The following is a 20,184-nucleotide window of genomic DNA, read 5'->3' on the forward strand; positions in this document are numbered from 1 at the left end:
GGAAAAGTTAGAAAACGCAAATCGGCTGGCGGAGCCGAAAGGGGCCCCGGCGCTGCAGCGGTGCGCGCCCGTCCTGCGGCCGGCGGCCCCCGGCCCTGCTCGGCGGGGTCTCCGCAGCTTTTGGGTGCCCCCCCCCGGGGGCTGGTGACCCTCCCGGCGGGCCGGAGCACGGCCTGCGGGCGGCACCGGGGCTCAGGTGAAGCCTCCCGGCCCGGCCCTGCCCGCGGGCGGCTCGGCGGGGCTCCGGGCGCGCTGCGGGGCGGCTCGGCGGGGGGGGGCGGCGAGTTGCCTTCCAGAAAGCGACGGCAAAAAGAGAGCCAGCGGGATCCGAAGGAGACGTTAACGCCGTTTCCCCCCCCCCCGCCTCCCCTCCCCTCCTTTTCTAGTCTCTACTCCTCTAGGCCAGGGCAGAGTCAATCAGCTCGGAGGAGTGTTTATCAATGGCAGGCCTTTACCCAACCATATCCGACACAAGATAGTGGAGATGGCCCACCATGGCATAAGGCCCTGTGTCATCTCTCGCCAGCTGCGAGTGTCCCACGGCTGCGTCTCCAAAATTCTCTGCAGGTACCAGGAGACGGGCTCCATCCGGCCGGGGGCCATCGGCGGCAGCAAGCCCAAGGTGAGCCCCTCCGGAGCCGGGCAAAACCTGGGCACGACCCGGCTCTGCCCCGCTGCCCCCTGGCACGGCCCGACCGGGACGGGGCCGAGCCGGGACGCGCCGGGAGCGGGGCCGGGGGGAGCGGGGTGCGCCCGGCCCTGCCTGTTCCTGCGTCTTTACGGGAATTGTCGCTGGGCTTTGGCCGCTGTTTTATTTAAGAAAATGCTTTAAAATATTTATATCAAAAAAAAAAAAAGGAAACGAAACGAGGGCGAAGGGGGGCGTTTAGCGAGTGCTGTGCTCGCCCTGTGCTCGCCCTGGAGCCGCGCGGCGGCCGGGGAGCCTCGGGGGGCCGCCGGGGCTCGGCGGGGTCGGGCACCGCTCGGGTCACTGCGAATCGCAGCAGCGCCCTGTCTGTCCGTCTGTCTGTCCCTCTGCTGCGCCTTCTCCTGCCCCCTTTATTTTTCTGTTTGCTCCGAAGCTGCGTGTATTTATAGCGACACGGCTAAAAGTTCGCGCTCTCGGTAGCACAGAGAAACAGGGAAACTTGTCTCAGGGTTTGCCTCTTCCCTCGTTTTGTCTTTTCGTTTCCTCCAAAACAAAGCTTTCTTTTTTCTTTTTTTTTTCTTTTTTTTTCTTTTTTTTTCTTTTTTTTTCCTTTTTTTTCCTTTTTTTTTGTTGTTGTTGTTGAAAGTTGCCTCGCAGATTTTTTTCCTTTTGTTGCTTCCAAAGTAGCAAACGCTGAACTTTCTGTTCTGGTGTTCAATCGGCGGCGATTTTTTCCAAGCGCATTATCCGGACGAGAGGCTGTTCCCAGCCGGGACATCCTGGGTTCGTTTGAGCTCGGTTTCATTTTAAAAATCCCGAGGCTATCGGAGAAAGCTCTCCGTGTCGGTCCCGGTGCTGAGACCTCTTTATTTATTTATTTATTTACTGTGCGGCTTTTTCTCCGCTGCTGCCCGCTCGGCTCCCCCAGATGGGTCCGGGCGAGGAGCCCGTGCAGCACGGCCGCCTCCCCTGCCGCCCTCCGCCGCATCTCACCCCTCGGGCCCGGCCCCGGCGGCTTTCGGGGCGAGTTTTGGTTCCCGGGGGGCCGCCCTAAATGGGCCCGCCGTTATCCGTAATGCCCCCCCCTTTTTCCAGCCTCCCGCCCCACAAGCGGGGCGCGCTCGGGGCCGTGCCCGGTAAAGGGAGCGGGACCCTCGGGGGTCCCCCGCCGCCCCCGGCCGCACAAACCCTGCCCGCTCGCCTTGTCTTTACTGAAGCAGGTGACGACGCCGGACGTGGAGAAGAAAATCGAGGAATACAAGCGGGAAAACGCCGGCATGTTCAGCTGGGAGATCCGAGACAAGCTGCTGAAGGACGGCGTGTGCGACCGCAACACGGTGCCCTCGGGTACGGGCAGCCCCGGGGCGGCGCGGGGAGGGCGGCCCGGCGGCGGGGGGACCCCGGGACCGGCGGGGGGGGTTAATTAAAAAAGCGACCGGGGCCCCCTGTATGCTCCCCCCGGGCTGGGGCCGGCTGGGGGCTCGCCGAACCGGGGCTGGGAGGAGGGAGCCGGGTGGCGGTGGGGTTTTTTGGTCGCCCGCGCCCGGGGCACAAACCCACTCGTGGGGGCGGCCCGGCAGCGGTGCCCGGTGGGAAGGGCCGCGGGAGGGCAGCGGGCCCCCGGCAGCAGCGGGGCTCGGCTCCTCGGGGCTGGGGGCGGCCCGGTGCCAGCTCTCCGCTCCCCCCGAAGTGAGCTCCATCAGCCGCATCCTGCGGAGCAAGTTTGGGAAAGGCGAGGAGGAGGAGGCCGAGCTGGAGAGGAAGGAGGCGGAGGAAGGCGACAAGAAGGCGAAGCACAGCATCGACGGCATCCTCAGCGAGAGAGGTACACCCGGGGGACGTGCGGGGCGAGGAGCGGGCCCCGACGGGGCACCCGAGCCGCGCCGAGCCGGCCCCGGCAGCCGGTGGGGGCACAGCCCCCGAAGGGGCCGGCGGCAGCGGGGGGGGGGCCTGGAGCCGGCCCGGCGGGGGGCGGCGGGGGTCGCGCTGCCAGCCCCAGCCCAGCGCCAGGCTGCAGCTGCTCGGGGTCTGCAGCCGCGGGCAGGGCCGGGAGCCTCGCCCCCCGTCCCCGCTCCGCCGGGAAGGCTGCGGACGGCTCGGGGAGGGGGCGGGGGGGGGCCGGGGGCGGGCAGGGGGCTGCCCGCGGCGGCGGTGCCCACCCCGGCGGAGCGCAGCGCCGGGGCCGGGCCGGGCGGCAGGGCTGGGGCTGCCCGGCGCAGGCACAGGCGCTGGAGAAGGCGAGACAAAAGTAGCAAATGAGCTGGTCAAACATTTGTACAACTTTTCCAGCTTTTACAAAGAAGGCCTTCTATACACAATCTACACTTGGAGATGAACTTGGAAAACAAAGAGGGGGGAGTCCATTGAAACTCACACTTTGGCTTTGCGCAGACAAAGCTTCAGCTAGCAGCAGCTTGATGTGAACAAAAGAAGGCAACCTTTTTATAATTCAAGGAGAAAAGAAGAGAAAACAGCCCCACAAAAGGCCGAGAAAAGACATTATGGGCTTGCAATGAGGGATGAATTATTCAATGAGCCACTAATAGCTGACGCTCCACGCAGTTTTATGGACTCTCCACCGTGGAAAAAATAGCTGGTTTTACCTACAAAATGTTTGTAGCGTTTTTAGACATCTGGACATGCTGAGCGCCACTCGAGAGGACAACTGAAACCCTTTCTTTAAAAGAAGGGTGTCCCCTTGTAGCGTAGGAACGGACCTGAAAGCATTTCCCAAACTTACTTTTCGAGGCAGTTGTTGAAGCTCTCGGGGAAACTTCGTCTTCTGTGTCTGTGGGTGTGTGTAACACACACAAGATGCTGATGGAGGCACAGATTTTAAGGCCGGGAGGCACAGTTTGTCTGCCCCTGTACAGCGTGTCACAGTTTACCCCAGTACCTCCTGCAATGGAGAATTGTTCTGAGGGATGTGCACCAAGGGAAAACGGGCTAAACGCGGTGCCTTCAGCTGTTAAATAACTGTCTGTGCTGCCTTCCTGAATTTCTCTGCAGAGATTAAAACCAGAAGGTAGGGAACCTTGATAACATCCCAGCTTTATGGAGCAGAGTAATTAAGAGAGACAGCAAGAGAAAAAATATTATCAATATTACCCACCCCTCTACTTAAGAAAAATCTTCACAGTTTCTGACTCTGCTCTGTAAGGCAGGGATCCTGACCTGCCATCAGCTGGTTTCGGGAGCACGGGCGCTGCCTTGCAGCGTTTCCCCAGTGCAGCCCGTGCCGAGGCTGACCTCAGCCCTCCATGTACCTCTCCTTTACCTTCTGCTGCCATAATGAGCGTCCTATTTTGCTTCTTCTGCATTCAGTCAGCGGCCAAATTCCCCCGGAGTAGATGGGCTAGCACAGCCCTGTCCCATATCTGCTTATACAGGTTTTTGTTGGGTGAAGGGGGCCAGGCACTTCTGTGCAAACAGCGGCTTCAAATCCGGTCTGCTCCCTAAGTTTTGGGGAGGGCTCGGCGATGGGAGGGAGGGTCTGCTGACGCCTGCTCGCCTACCTGGGTGTCAGCCTGTTCCTTAAGCTTGTTACTGGGGTGGCTGGGGTGCTGCAGTGAGAGAGCTGCTGCAGGACGGATTTGTGACCGTACGCGTGCTGTACGTATAGCGTGGTGCTGTAGGGACACCATGCCGGAGAGCTCATTGCAAGAAAAAAGCATAAAATGAGTCCACCTCTCTGGCTGTATCTGGCCAAAAAAACCCCAAAAAGTTCTGCTTCGACTCCTGTCACCAGTGAAGGAGCTAGGATTTCACTCTTGTCTATAAAAATCCTCAGGTTGGGTCCTGCTGTTTGCACAGACGGCCCGACCCTCTTACTGAAATATCTGGCAGTGCTGCCGGGGATGGGGGTGCCGCAGGATCGTGGCTGCCTGCGTGTAGGGCCTGGAGCAACAACAGGCAACCGGGAGGTAGGCTGGCACCCCTGGGTCCCTGGTGTCACTTCTGAAGCACGTGGTACAACCCCTGCAGGGTAGCTCAGTGCTGAGCGCTCTCGGCAGGAGCACTGCACCCGTCCGAGCGAGAAAAGCGTGGTGTTTTGGAGTGCCTGAGCCTTTTCTGTAGCTGTGGTGGCAGGGCTGGAGGGCCCTGATCACTGGAGGGAAGGGGACGGGGGCACGGAACTGGGAATCACCACCAGTCCCGGAGCCATGGCCGTGGTGCCGCGGGGTGGCTGGAGGTGGCTGGTGTCCCCTGCTCGCGGCACGTGGGCGAGGTGGGGAGAGCCGGGGTTGTCTGGGCCGGAGGGAGGGAGGGAGGGATGGTGGGGCTGTGACTGTAACCGTGCGGGAGCTGGGGAGCTCCTGCAGCAGGGCAGGATCAGGGAGAAGAGAAATATGATATATATATTTTTTAAATGTGTGACAGAAACAGTACATCATGTGGCTTGGGCTTTCTCCCTCTGATCTTCACAGACGTAAGCGTAGGTAAACTTCCATCTGCCCTGCTGTATTTCTGTTTCAGCCCCTATTTACACGCGCTTAAACTTTTTGTTCTCACACGCCTTTGCAGATGTTGCACTGCTGCATTTCTGCATTTCTGCATTTCTGCCCGTGTCGTTCTCTCCCCTGGTTTTGGGTGTATGTTTAAAGTCAAACCTGGCTGTCATAACGCGTATCGGTGAGATTATCACCCCATAACAGCACATCTGCATTTCTGCGTGCCTGATATATTTTTCTTAACTGCTTAAGCTGTGAATAAACAACACAAAAGAGAAACTCCTGTGCCTTCCCTGGGCACATCAGGGTGTATTTTTAGAGACGAGGGAGCTGCCCGTACCTCCAGCTGCCGCTCCGGTCGGTGCCCATCCACGGGATCGCTGTCGTGTTCTGGCACAATCCGGCGGCCCCCAGCGCTGGCAGGACGGGGCCGGGAGCTGCTCACGGGCCGCTGCGAGCGGGCGGCGCTGGATGGGCCCGGGCTGGCGCTGGGGTCCCCCGGCCTCAAAGGGGGCCTCTGTTCCCGGCCCGGCGGAATTGGCCTCCAGGCCCTGTCCTGGCTGATCCTCCCCCAGTCATGCGCCCCTGTCCAGAAAGGGCCCTACTCATCCCCAGCCTCTACCCTGTGCTGCACTGAGAGCAATTCAGGCTACAGCCGACTAAATTGCCTCCTTTATTTCCTTCTGACTTTCATCTCGGACCAAACCCTTCCCCCCTCGCCCTCCTCTTCCTCTCTTCTCTCTCTTTTTTTTTTTTTTTCTGTGTGCCCGAGGCTCACATTAATACAATTTCGGCACCACCCTTATTTCTGTGCGTGTATGCGGGGAGCTCGGAGGGGGGGGAAGAGAAGGACCTCAGCACAAAAGCCCCGCTCAGCAGCTCCAAAGTTCAAGCTGCCGCTGCCTCTCTAGCAGAGCGATGCTTTTCCTGTTTGCAAGTTTTGGGAAACATTTTTGCTTTGTACTGTAATGGAATTAGAGGACAGATGCTGGCTGTAAATGGGGCACGCGACTACCAGCCCCTAGCTTAAATATTTAGATGCAATGCTACAATTACTGACTTGATGCGCGGGCTTTGAAGTGGTGGCACATGGTCTGGAGCGTAGGGGGGGCTAGCTGGGCCTGCAGATGTTTTGTTTAGGTTTGGTCAGTACCATGCAGCTGGTTATTTTTAGGTTGCTAAACTAATAAAGGCAGTTTGTGAAGGGAAGGGATTGACATGCAGGCATCAGATATCGGTTCGAGCCATCCCACTCCCTGCTGTATGGCAAAGCGTGGGGCAGGGTGGATGCTGCCTGGTGTTTTCGTTGTGGTTTTGATGCTGGGCTCATTGTGGTGTTGCTCCAGTATCCCCTCCCAGGTAACAGGGTGTCCTCGCTGTGTTAAATACCGGTGGGTTTTAGGTCTGAGGAGCACCACGTGTTCCCCCCGCTACATCTCCTGGTGAGCGGTCACCTCTGGGATGATGTGGGGACGGCGACTACAGGCAGGCACCTTCCTGAGCCTGGCATTCCGTGTTTTATGTTAAATATTCGGTCACCAGCAGGTCGAAGAAGCCTGCTCGTCCGATTTGAGCAGAGTTCTGCCTCTCGGGGTCTCAGAGCTGGTGTGGAAATAGTGCTTAATTAAGAAAAGCTCCTCAATGACTCCAGGATTTGGCTTGAGGCAGGTAGTGTGAACTGGGCTGTCTGTCTGCCTTTTCCCTGTTCTCCCCTCGCGTCCCAGTAGCAGGACATGGGTGGAAAAGCCAGGTGCTGCACAAAGTAAATCACCACAGGTCTTGTCACTGGACTGTGGCTCTGGGTTTGCTGCTCCTGCCTGGCCAGGGGCTCTGGTGCTTAGGACCAGGCTGCTACCAGCGGGGAGAGCAGGGGCCGCGGGAAGGTGCGGGTTCCCCGCATCCCGCAGCAGCCCCTCCTGACATCCTGATTTCTCTGCTGGTTTTGCACGGTTTGCCATCTCAGGAGCACTTTCCTTAGCTGTTCAAGCAGTACCACCGGGGACATCCTGTCCCTTTTTTCTAAATTCTTGTGCCCAGAACAAAGACAAAAGTTATTTTAGCAAATATCAGGATTGTTTCACACACATTGGTTGGAATTTGTACCCAAGTTTGCATCTGATCGGATTGTTCTGAAAATCTTAACTGATAATTGACTAAACATAGACAGTGTCATTCTGAAAAGACTGGGGCAGGAAACTAATGGACTTGCTCCCAAACCATGATTTGTATCCTTGGCTTTCTGGATTCTGCTGCGATTGCCAAATCCTTGACAGCAGTAGGAATTTAGCATGGTAAAGCTCAGGCTTGTCTTGAAAGCAGATTTCTAATGTGCTGAGCAACTGCAGCTCCTGGGGAAGTGCTCAGGATTGGGATGTGAGTTGGGTTTACAGGCTTGCAGATCAGACCCCTATATATATATATATATTTATATATAGGTGCTTATCACCATATTGATAAATGCTCTTTGGAACCACTCTGATGGCAGGGGTAAGAACAGGAGGTGGCCCCAGCATTTCTGTTTCCAACCAACTTTGAAAAAAATGTTGGTTGGAAAGCATCAGATGCGAGGGACAGCGAGGAGTGCCATTCAAAGGGCCCATTCATGTGTGTAAAGCTGCTCACGTGGCTGGGGCAGGCAGGAACGGGGCCTAAATTCGTCCTCTTCTGTTACGAGAAACTGCTGGCTGACTGCGAGCGTGGCTGCAATCCCAACTGAAACCGGCAAAACTCTCATCGAACTGAGGATTTCTGTAGCCGTGTTTGCACAAAGGTAGAGATGGTATCAGCAGGCAGCCAGACAGCGATTCTAATTAGATAAAAAATTAATTAGAAATTAATGCTGAAAGTAAAAGTTGATGCTGATGAAATCCCCAGAAGAGATTATTTTCGGGGTCCAATTTCAACTGGTAATTTTCTGTTGTATCTGTCCAAGATGCCTCTTTTATCTAACATTTACTCGGGAAAGGTTTAGTTTTGTATTGGGTTTACTTATTGATAAGGGCTGGAACGGGGTTTAGATGAGGGGAGCCAATAAAGTTGATAGTGACGAATTATCATGAGTCCCCAGGGCTGTGTAATAAAATGGCATTGGGAAATGAAGCAGAACTACAAAGTGCTCTCTGGTTAATTTAAGAAGAAATTGAGTGAAACGCAAAGCAATAAATCAGAGCAACCCAGTCAATGCGGATTTCTCCATGTAAATGTCACTTCAAATCCTATGTAACAAATGTGGCTACAGAGAGAACAAAATATATACATAAAAATGCAGGATACTTCCAAGTGTTCCCCAAATGCTGAGCTTTCTGGCTAATAAAAATGATGTACAGTAACATAACTCACCACAAGACCTCGCTCAGCGTAGCGCGAGCGCGTCGTTTTACTTTACTTGCCCTGGAGTACTCCTGCCCCATGCTGTTAAACTAATTCACTTTAAATCACTCTCCCTAGAAAAAAAAGTGAAACGTAATGAAATTAAAACTCACTGTGGGCACATTAGAGTTAGTGTGTCACGCGCTGAGATTACTTGGTTAGTGGAGTTTGATGTGATTGTCGACAGGTCATTTATTCATCCCGGTAAATAAAGATTCAAGAGCGATTAAGGATGTGCATATATAACTAGCAGGACAGTAAAAGGCAATTAAGCAGTCAGTTTAATGTCTTATCTTGCTGGTTGCCCTACAGTTGTTTTACAACTAGGAATTAAAATTTGAAAAGGAAGTTTTCAGTGGCCCTGGCCAAATATTGATTAAGTAGTTGTTTGCTGATGCCATTGTTGCAGATAAAAAGGCCAGTAGTCCTGCCCCGTGTTGTTCATCTTCCATTGTAACTGATTCTTAACCTCAGAGATCAAAGGAGGATCATTTCAGTTTATCTGTCCTGGAAAATCCTTCTTTGCTCCTAAAACCGTAGGATTAATGGCCAAATTGTCTTTAATGAGATGTGAAATTTGAGTGGAATCCTTATTTTGCCCGGGCTGTTGCCTGTATGCACTGTACAGTCCTGCAGTTTTGTGGAGGGTTTTTGTTTGGCATTATTGGGTTTGCAGTTGTGTGAATCACTGGTTTTAGTACAAAGTGCGCTGAAATTTTACTAAAACAACGGGAGAAAAATTGTGTATTTCACGGAATTTTAATGAAACTGATTTAGTTGCATGTAATTTTTTTTGATGGGTGTAGTATACAGAAAGTTTCTTTTTCTACACCAAATCAGAAAGATAAACGGTCCGGGGCTGCCACTGAAAGAAAGGGAGCTGGAAAAGCCTGTCAGTTCTCAAGGCTGGGCTCTCCGTGCAGGGGGAATACAAACAAGCTGGCAGAATTTCTTTGTGCATTTTCCTCAGTTTTGATTTTACAGTCCCCACTCGCATCAGGCAGGATAGTTGTGCTGTCCCCCCTCAAAAAAAGGGGGGAAAGTCAGATCGGCCAGGCTGTGCTGACAGGCAACGAGAGTGCTCGAGAATAATCGCTTCCTTGTTGCCGTACGGAGAGCTCTACTTACTTCAGAGACAGCAAACTCTGTTCAACCGCATCCTCAGCACAAGAGGCTGTGCAGCGTGGATGTGTTATGTTGGCTTGTAATTATGCTGTGGAATTCCAGCTGGACTGGAGGTCTGCGAGCATCAGATCCAGGTCCCGCTGCTTCCACGGGCACCTCTGAACAGAGACGTTCAGCTTCACCAGCAGTCGTAAGAAGCCAGGTAAAGCTGGAGAGCCTCTCCTGGTGTCGCATTTGTTTTACGTGGATGAGCCTCAGATGCTGTAGTGAAAGCAGCAGAGTAAAAAGCTGAAAAAGATTTTTTTATTTTTTTAAATCATCAGTTTCTCATTCCCTTTCTTAAATACGCTCTGTTTTTTGTTTTGTCTGAATAAAATACTAGTGCATACTTTGCAAGTGCCCAGCTACTTTAGAAGACATCTTGCCCTAGAATAATGGTTAAAATTCTTTGAAACCAGGTTAGGCACAAATTTCCTTGAAGTGCACGGACTCAACATGTTCATCGCAGCGGAGAGCTGCAGCAAGGACAGTGATGTGTGTTCCACCTCTTGATATTTTGTTTTTATGGGTATCTGCCTGGACGTAACCTTTCTGCCAAACATGTCCCAAGTTTCTGTCACACACAAGTCCTTATATGGACCTGTCTTAAGGATTTTTGTCCTTATGGCACGCCTCGTGTTGGATGCCTGATCCCAAAATGACTACGTAGTAATTTCTTTATCAGATGTAATGTCACATAGATCACTGTGGTTTGAGTTGTATGAGGGACGAACTGTCTGCAGCTGGCATTTCTGCAAGCAGTCAGTGTGTTCAGCCCCAGTCAAACGTTATCCACCTGGTTTAAATGAGCGGGACTGTTCATGCCAATACAATCAGGATCTGCTCCATACACTGCCCCAGAAAAGCAATAACCTTGACAATCTCCTGGCCGAATTACTCTGCTCTTCCGACATGTAATCCATAGAGCTCCGTGGGGCAGTAGCACCAGCATGCTCAGTGTAACTGGCCTGGATTATAGCCCCTCTGCATTGCTCCATTTTTTAGCGAGGTGCACATGGCCATGGGCAGGTTTTGCAGGAGGCAGGCAGCAGGGAGCGGTGCTGGAGCAAGTCCCGTTCCCTGAAGGAGCAACTCCTTTGTGTGTGGACCTGAGGGCTGTTGGTGTGGTCTGAAGTGCTGCAGGGCTGGAGTGCGAGCAGAGGGGCAGGGGGGACCCTGATGCTCACCCAGCCCCTCCACTCAGGCTGAGCGGCGAGAGAGCCAGGTGGAAGACAGGCTTCTCTGAGTCCTTGGGCAGCAAAATGCATTGGTTTTGGAAAAGAGAGGTTTGGGGAAAAAAAAGCAAACACACACAACAAATGGAGGTGTGGGGGGGGAGGGGGGGCACATGTTTAACTAAAGGAATAGGAAAATAGAAAGTGAAGTGCAGAATTTGCCTATTTTCACAATGTAATCCTGTCAAGTGTCTGTTTTGCCAAAATCCCCCAAATTACAGGAATTCCATTTATCAAAGGTGTAAATCATGACTACGTCCTCTGCAGCGGGTGGGCTGACGCAGGGGTGTGAGCGACACTGAGGGGGACCATGAGTATCCCCGGAGCAGCAGGCATCACTTCGGGTAACTACCGTCCTGCAGGTTCGCCTCACATAAGTGAGTTAAACAGCTTCACCAAATCTGGAGCAGTTATTGACCGAGGACTATTTGTACAAGGAGCAGTGATGTTTAGGTGAGTAGGCACCGAACATTTTTGGTGCTCTGTTTTGGAGGGAGGGAGTTCTACAAATATTTCCATAACACGTGCGGCGCAGAGCAAGGCATGGCACGCCCCAGCCTCTCTTGGTGCTTATGGTGGCTATTACGCACATGGTATAGGGCTCAGCTGTGCTCTTTGCCAACAGCTGTGGGACAGGAAAGTAATAGCAGCAAGCAAGCAGTTAGGAATTGGAGTGACCTAGTTATCTATTAAAAAATTGAACAATAAATGTTGCAGTTGGGAAAAAGCCCCGTGGGTTCGTCCCTGGTGTAGCACAGCTGATTGGACCTGCTCCCTTTCAATTTGGTGGGATCAGGCAAAAACGCTCAAATATTTGGCAGCTATACGGAAAGCCACACAAAAGCCTGTTGCTTTAGCATCCACAGTTTGTTTTCTAACAAATTCGGAGCCATCAGACCTGTGTGCTGGGTATTTCAGTGTTACCTTTTGAAAACCCCACAGAAGGAGTGACTTGTCCACCTCTCCTGCCCCGCAGTGGGACTGGCAGGAGGTGTGTGCTGTGTGTCTGTGGTGGGCAATCGCAGCCCCGCAGGCGCTCAGAATCATCACTTCCAGCAAAAGTTGCAAAATGGCCATGTATAGCAGACATTTTGTTCATCTTATTTCCTTCTCAGTGTATGTTAAAAAGGTCTGTGGGCCAAATTGTACCATCATTTACATCTGAGCAGCCCCCTGCTCTCAGCAGGGCCATACTGGTTACTCAGGGTGGAAGTTGGCCTTGATAGGAAGATCCCACTGCATTTCGGATTTGAGGGATCTCGCTCATTTGTCTGGCTTAGCAAGACGTTACAGCACTAAGTGTCTGTCTCAGCTGCTAAATAAGAGATGTGACATGGCTAGTAGGCGTAGTTAAAATAAAGCATTACAAGCAGAGCAAATTAAAAAGAGCTGTTTTAGCGAACTGCACTTAAAAGTTTTCTAACACATGATTTAGAAAAAAAAAAAAAAAAACAAAAAAAAAACAAATGGGCCTGTGCTGGAGCAGCTCTGTAAGCAATCTGCTCCATCAGCGCTGGCAGGATGGCAGGGAGAGCGCGCCTTGCTTGGCTTGATTTCTGGCTCCTCACTGGCTGAAGGCTATCGCAAGGGGAGGCACTCTCTTTCTTCCTAAACTGCATTCCTCCCCTCAACCTTTGATCCTAATCAACGCAGCAAATGAGATTTTGGGAAAGGAATCAGGAGCTCCGATTTGAATGGTTGTCAAACCCAAAGCTATGACAGGCACAAAGAGGATTTTTCTCCCAACTCTTAGAACTCCCTTGGCCAAGGGAGGACTTAAAACAAGCCGGGACTCAAAGTTGCCGTACTTCTCCTGTGCTGGCAGTGTTAAAGATGCAGCGATGATTGACGGCATAAATATTTCTCTTAATCTGACATCAGGAACAGACTTGTCAGCTCTGGAAGAGTATATCAGAGGCAAAAAGATTCAGAGCACATATTGAATGAGTCCTGAATACATCTAGTATCTGAATCCAGATAATGCTAGTTAAACGTAAATTTAAAAATACCCTAGAAAAGATTTGTAAGGGGAAAAAAAAGAGATCCTCCAGGTGATCAGAGCATGGAGAAGGGGCTCACCTGTTCCCAATAGCAGGTGTTAGCATGCAGAAAAATCACTACTGTAGGAACAGGCTATGTGGCAGGCACAGGGAGGGCACGACCCGGGATGGTGGCTCTCCTTTGGGTGCCCTTGGCTTTCCCTCCACGCTGCTCTTCCAGGTTCAGCCACAGGGGGGTTGAGGAGCGGTGCGCCCTTGGAGCCCCTTGGGTGCGTTCTGCAGAGCTGGGACCTTTGGTTACAGGACCCGTTGTGCTTCCCTGAGTGCCTTCAGCTTTAACGTGTGAGAGGTGAGCTAGGGATGGCTGAGGGCTGGCCATGCTACCCTCACGTCCCGGACTGCCAGCCCAGGCTGCTCCTTGCTCTGCTTCCTCTGCCCTTTTCTGGGATGCTTATAAGTGATGCTCATTTTTTTAATGCAAAGTTTGAAGCTTCCACAGGACTGCTGTGTTCTCTAGATGGAGACATTGTGGTCACAGTTGTGCTTTGAAGGTGGTATTTGCGCTTGGGGACATTCAGCTCTTTGAGTGGCTGCCTTAGGTCCCAGTATGCCTGGCTAAATGGCTCCCCCACTTGCACAGCTGGTGCTAGTTTGCTGCTGAAGTTCCCACAGCTGTGGGAAAGGGGCTGCCAAAGGCATCTTTCCATAGGCTTCAACAGTCTTTTGACTGGGCTGTGGTGAGTGTGGTTCTTCGTCTTTGGGGTGGGACAAGGGAGCTTTTTTATGCCCTTCTTGAGTAGGAAAGACTGATCTTGGTGACTAATGTGTTTATAAGTAAGTGATACCCCTAAATACAAGCAAACAAAAAAAAAGTGGTTGCAGAAGAATTAGTGCTAGAAGGGTTGGGTTTGGTTTGGATGAGAACTGGTTTGAGTTGGTACAATCTGCTCTGCCTTCCTGAGAGCCGTGCCCTGCATTGCCTGTGCCTGCAGCCGGCTGGGATGGGGCCATGCCCCCGCCCCGGTTTCTGGCCTTCGCCTGGCCACGGCCCTGGAGCAGGAAGAGGCAGCTACCTTCTGCTTTCTGTGCTCTTTTCTTTTTATTTTTCTCCTATTGCCGTGCGTCCTGGCAGCCTGTGCAGTGGAGATGGGGCTGGCGTGTAGGATATCTGCTTGTGTCAGCTGCTCCAGTTCAGGCGCACCTTACCTCTTTGCGTATTCCTTTCTTAGAAATGGGAACAATGGTGTTTTTTGCGCTGAATGGTATTTCCAAATGTCTAGGATGCAGAAATCAAAAATGTTGTATAGCACCGGCTGCCATAGCTCATCTGTCGAAACTGCATGCCCAGATGAAATGATGTTTTAAAACAAATGTATTGTGGCTAGAAAGGATTGTAACCTGTCCTGGGAAGCTGCAGGCTGGGGGTGGCAGGGCTAGGGGACATTGGGCTGCCCGCAGAAAGAGCGGTGAGCACCCACAGCCTATGCTGTGGGGCACCCAGTAACAGGACAGAGCCATGCCACAGCCCCTGGGTCACAGCAGCAGGTGAGTGCTTGTTAACGAGATGGACCGAGACTCAGTTCCTTATTTGTAGTGTTTTTATCACTATTATTTACAGCAAAAGCAGGTCCATAAGTGATACGGTCTGGGGTTAAGTTAATGAATTCAGAGGTGTTGCCTCAGTCTGCCCTGAGCCACGCCGGGTTTACACGTACACCCATTGATGGTACGTACTTTTTGCTGGGCTGCATACGAATAGCCTGCAAACTTTTTAATGTGGTGTGGAAAATCTATTCAAAAATATATGCAAATAGCTTTTGGTCCGAGCGAATATTCAATGCTTTAAATTTATATGGTTATGACTGGCACAGTAGTCTCGGGCTGTTTTCTTTGCTAGAACTGGGTGTTGCTATTGCAGTCACTAGAAGCATATAACTGCTAGATGGCTGCTTAAAACGTTTTATTTTTTTAAATGTATGTTTTACTAATGCCTTTTTTAAGATAGAAATATAAATTGTGCAGAAAAGGAGACAAAATCAACAAAAGTATGTTTAAAACATGTATATTGTTTGTATTTATTGTTTGTAATTTATTGTTTATAGTTTAAAACTGTAAGCTTTCAAAATCTTCCTGGAGAAGAAAGAGAAGAAATATACTTCTCAGTAGTGGCCTTTTGTGTTACACAGACTGATTAAAGATGGACTGTTTTGGTTTGATTTTCATCTTTTTCTTTTTCTTTTTTTTAATGAAATCTGTACTATTTTTTATAAAAATTCTTCCTGACAGAGAGCAATAGCCTAGTGACTAAGACAGGGAGCTAAGAGCCAAAAACTGAGAAGCTGGCTCCAGTTGATAAACTGGCTTGAACTTGTCAACAGGTCTTAAAAAAGAAAAATTTTCAGACGTGCAATTGCAGTACAACTTTCACACTAAGGCGAGACTTGCCTTTGGGAACTACTAATACAAAAACAGTTGTTACTAGTTTCTAGAGTTTCAAGCAAAGTGGCATTGTTGCAGTCAATTTTTTTTTTAACAGTAAAGTTGTGGGGTTTGTTTCTAATGCCACAGAATTCTTCTATTTAATAGTGTCAAATGTGAGATTTCACATAAACATCCAAAGAGATATTGAAGTCAATAGCAAGACTTGCATTGTCTTTAGGGTAAGATCCAAATTTCATTAAACTATTTGAGTTTTCTTTATTTTTTTTTCCCCTCTCCCTTCCTTGAGGGTGTGTGTGTTTCTTTTTTTGGTGGGAAACTGGGGAATTCTGGCATTCCTGGGCATGGGAGGGGAATAATGACTAGAGCCAGGCAGAGCAGGCAGGTGCTGAGCATGTTCCTCGCTTAACCCCCAGCCCTGACCCAGCACGCAGACCCTGCGAGCAGCAGCGAGCTGCCAGATGCTGGAGATGTTTTCGGTGAGACTGATTGCTTGCCAGGTCTCGTCCAAAGCCAGCGAGCTCCTACAGTGGTTGTATTTCATGTTTAAAGCTGGGCTGTGTAAGTGACTTGAGATTGTACTGGGGAAAAATGCAGCATTTCTGAGGATGGGAACTGGCTGTTCTGCTGCGAACTGCTGTGCGTCTGCGGCATCCGTTTGCAAAAAGTAGTACAAAAAGCTAACTAGCAGAGTAGATTGCCTGAGGGGGGAAAAGGCTGTCTATTTTTTAATGAACAAAAAGATTTTATGGTTTAGGAACAGTACAGCCTAAAGAGAGGTGTGTTTAAAAGTTAGACTCGCAAGCTTTTGTCTGGAGAATAATGCGCTTGGTGTAAAGAGCAGCACAATGGCAGTCTTTTCTTCCAGTTATGTATGGGCGAGCATCAGTCAGCCAAGGAAGAACTTCAAAGGCAAAACTCTCTAGACTCTTTCTTTCCTGACAGGTTTTTCTTGAGGTAAAATGGGGAAAGCTGTTTATGCCAGGAGCCAGCTCTCCCTGCAGAGGAGGCAGTGGATCATGTGCAAACTGATGCGCCCAGGCTGTACAACCTCTGTCCCCAGTAGAGTCAATGCACCTTTTTGGAAGCTGCTACACTGTCCCATCTCAAGGCTTTCATTGCTTATTCATGGAGAGGCTCAGAAATTCCACCTCCGCCTTGCTGGGAAGACGCAGGGCTGGGCGGGTGGGGAAGCCGTTCACTAGACCCGCTCCCGGGGCGGGTGATCTATATTTCTGCCTCCATAAAATGCTCGTAAATGCTCTAAAGTGCCTTTCAGCTGGGAGAATTGCCCCAATGTATTTTAATGTAATTAGTCCGAAAATATGACTGCTGTACATTAAAATAGCCACTGAACTTCGTGGCTGCATGTTGCAAAGCCTCAGGGTTTCTAGTGGGGTTGCTTGTGTGATGGGAAGAAGAAACTCTAAATTTAAACATCCAGAGAAAGGTCTTCAGCGTGACCTTACACCATCGTTTTGTTTGGAGAATTCTGAAGGGTTTTTTCACCTGATAATTTATTTCCATGATGTTAAGTGCAGCAGTCTAGGGTCACTTACCCAGGTTAAAAAAAAGGTCTTGGCAGCAATTTAGCGTTACCTGCACGGCTGTGGTTTGGAGGCATGCAAAACAAATATACTGCCACTTCAGCGGCACTGCCTGGCACGTCCGTGTTTGTTGAAGGCATGGGCATAGAAGAGAAACCAGAGGATGCCTACCAGGAGGCAGATACTGTGATTTCCCAGGACTGAAGCAGATGAACTGTCCCAGCAAGCACTTAACAGCCAGCTGGACACCACGGGCTGACTGCTGCTGGTGCATGGGAGCCTGCCCACCTTCTGGGGAGTGGGGAGGGGCAGTCACCTTCTGGTGAAAAAAGAAAAAAAAGAAATATTGCAGCATCTTAGCTCTAATACTTGGTAAATACTGTCCGGCCCCTGAGTGTGGCATGTACCACGATGGAGCTAGTCACTGAGCAAACCCACAGGGCGGGAGAGTCCCCGGCACCTTTCTCACAGAGCGTGTAGTATTTTATTTTAGCATCAGAGGAGGCTGCAGTATGCTGTCCTCATTAAGCACGTCTGCTAGCATGCATTGGTGTTTTGGTGGTGGTCTGTGTGCTTGCTCTGTGCTCCAGCCCTGACAGTCTTGCTGAGCCAGGTGCAGCCTCCCTACCCTTCCACGGCAGCCCTCGTGCACTCAGCTCTGTGTTCAGCATGGGAGAGGAACCAGGAGTTATGAACGAGCTGGCGGTGCTGTATTTCACAAAAGTGTTTCGTATGAAGTTTGTGCTGATTGCTTCAAAAATGGAAAATAAAACTTCTAGATAATGTGGGAGATATCTTTTGCATGCTTTCACTTAGCTTTTCACTTAGTCAAACATGCTTGGGCATCCTCGATATCACTCAGGATATTTGAAGGAAACTGGGTTTTGTCAGGTTTAGGTTGAAAGCGAGAGGTTTGCAGCTGCAGCTATGTTTGCTGTGTGTGTGCAATGTGCTTTTTGTGGACGGATTCTGTGGGCTGCTTTGAAGCTGTCAGTGGAAGGTAGCTGAGAAAAGCTGGCGTGTTGTTGATTTGCTTAAATTTGCTACTTTTCAATTAAAATTTTCAAGGAAAACCTCTGTAAGAGAAGATGGGTAACCACTGCATTGATGATTTTAGATAAGTTCAGCTTCATTGCTGTGAGACTCTAAGTCAGCAAAGCAAACGAGGGTATTTGTATTCAGCAGGGAGCACAGAACAAAGGTAGATACAGTTGTGGAAAATAACCATCTGAATGGATGTGACTTTGTAATAAATGTTAAAAGCATGGTACTATTCATTTTTTTATTTTTGTTGTATTGAAAGAATAATATAATGGCATCTAAATCTCTGAAAATCACGTCTGTGAATAATCAATTACAGTTAGTTTATCTTCCATTTTGGAAAAAGGGTGAAAGAATAAATAGGGATTAGAGCTAAAAAATGGGGCAGCAGGCTTGGATTTGGTACAGCATTGTCAGTGGGATTTTAGTTTTTCAGAAGTAAAGGAAAGAGGAGTATTTTGGATTCTGGTTCTGTTTTGGGCTGGCAGCCTTTGTAGTGGGGATTGGGTGATAGTGGTTTTTATTTGTTGGGTTTTGCATCAGCTGTACAGAGCTTAGAACTGTAGACTTCAAAAATGTTCCATGTAAGTAGGACCCAAGTTATTTTTCCAGCTCTTGCTATTTGAATATAACATTTCTGAACATGATCATGTCTATTATGTATGTATCCAAAGTACTTATTTTTATAAAATGGCCTTTGACATCCCTGGTAGGAAAATACTAACTGAATAGGATAAAAACACCCACATTTTTCTTCCGAATGTAAGTCACTGGCAGCTTGCCAGAAATTGAGGTAGGGAAAAGTTCAGGACCAGGAGAGATTCTTACGCTGCTGCTGCTCATCAGATGCTCATCGCTCACGGAGTAGGTGCCACAAGCACCTGTGGGATGCGCCTTTGCACCCATCAAAATGGAATAAAAGCCTGAAAATGTCAGACAAGTTCCTGTTGTCCAAGTATCCAGGATTTTATCTGGCTCTGTTTTGATGTCACTGGGGAGAGAGCTGTGTGAGGAGCTCAGCAGCAGGTTCGGTACGCTTAGCTTCAGCCACTGCCATCTCCCTTTTCCTGTAGGTTTCTGTACATCACTGATTTTGATTTTAATAAGAGAACTGCTTTTAACTTACTCTCATACATTCTGATAGGTTACAAAGAGGAAACCAGGATAATTTGAGATAGTGACTGAACCTTACTGATCTTGTGAAATAAGAAATAATGGACTGAGGCATTACACATATCTACTTCCACATAGATGTTCAGATTAACTGGCAGGAACAAATGCTGTAATATGGAATATATTTTAAGACCAGATTCAGGTGTTAATGTTGCTGGCATCAAATCAGAGCTGTTCCTTTACTGAAACCCCTTGATTTCCAGCGGCGTAGCTGAGATCCCAATCTGGCCACGCAGACAGTTTTGTCCAGTTTGAATAACTGAGGGCTCTTTCTGGCTCTACTGCCAGGTATAGGAGTATGCCTTAAGCTTTAGTTATTTTTTTTCTGCATTTTTTTCCGCTGTGAATATTAGTTGATGTTTATAGAAGATCTTTAAAAATATATACATAATTAAATAGAATAAAGGTATGGAATTTAGAATACATGTGTTTCAGGCTAACTCTGAGAGATTTCTGGTCACTTTTAATACATTTTTGTTGTAAGGTAGCAAAGCACACCTTAGCCTGATGTATTTGTTGATCTGTTTGTCAGTCCCTTGAATGTCTTGGTAATAAGTCCTACAGACCTTGGAGCAATGCTCGGTACCTTCTGCTCCCTGGGTGTCACACGCATCACACACGTGTACAGATGTACAGGCACACGGAGGCTGCAGTTAGGGCAGAGCTGAGTCTGACCAGGCACCGTGCTGGTGCAGCCAGAGGAAAAATCATGTTCTTGTTCTGAGGGGCGCATTCGTAACCATTTAAGCAAAGCTGTAGCTGCTTTTATTAGTTAGCAAAAGGATGCAAATGGAGGATTTCATGTATATTTTAAGAAAAGTTCCTTTTGCTGCTCAGAGGACTTGCTGTCAACACCCATTAAGGTCTTCAAATTACAGAGGAAAATGAACCAAGTTTCAAACAAAACCCAACCCTATGCATATGCTCTGCATGATGGATAATTTAGTAAACTAGGCTATATCCTCTAAGACACTTTTCTGGCTCCACTCCATGCAAACACTGTTAATAGCCTTTGAAATATTTGGTGCTATTGTCTTCCTAAATACTATTTGGAGATTGTGCTGATTAGGAAATCTCAGCTCGGTTTTCTGTTCAGAAGATGCCGATTCATTGAGA

The 20,184-nt window shown here is 49.6% G+C and overlaps 1 protein-coding gene across 3 annotated transcripts in view; it reads left to right on the top strand.

The window, feature by feature from the left end:
• Positions 1-20,184, top strand: part of PAX3 (paired box 3) — a 78,022-nt gene that overhangs the window by 427 nt on the left and 57,411 nt on the right. The window contains exons 2-5 of one of the 3 annotated variants that reach the window (XM_040567326.1): positions 387-622; positions 1,867-1,996; positions 2,340-2,474; positions 2,939-3,308. In XM_040567326.1, the coding sequence (XP_040423260.1) occupies positions 387-622; positions 1,867-1,996; positions 2,340-2,474; positions 2,939-3,072 (635 nt within the window). In that variant the 3' untranslated portion in view covers positions 3,073-3,308. Of the gene's footprint in view, positions 1-386; positions 623-1,866; positions 1,997-2,339; positions 2,475-2,938; positions 3,309-20,184 lie in introns of those variants that run through there. The other 2 variants (XM_040567324.1, XM_040567325.1) reach the window with 2 other exon arrangements.

This window comes from Cygnus olor, chromosome 9 (assembly GCF_009769625.2).
Source record: "Cygnus olor isolate bCygOlo1 chromosome 9, bCygOlo1.pri.v2, whole genome shotgun sequence".
NCBI lineage: Eukaryota > Metazoa > Chordata > Aves > Anseriformes > Anatidae > Cygnus > Cygnus olor.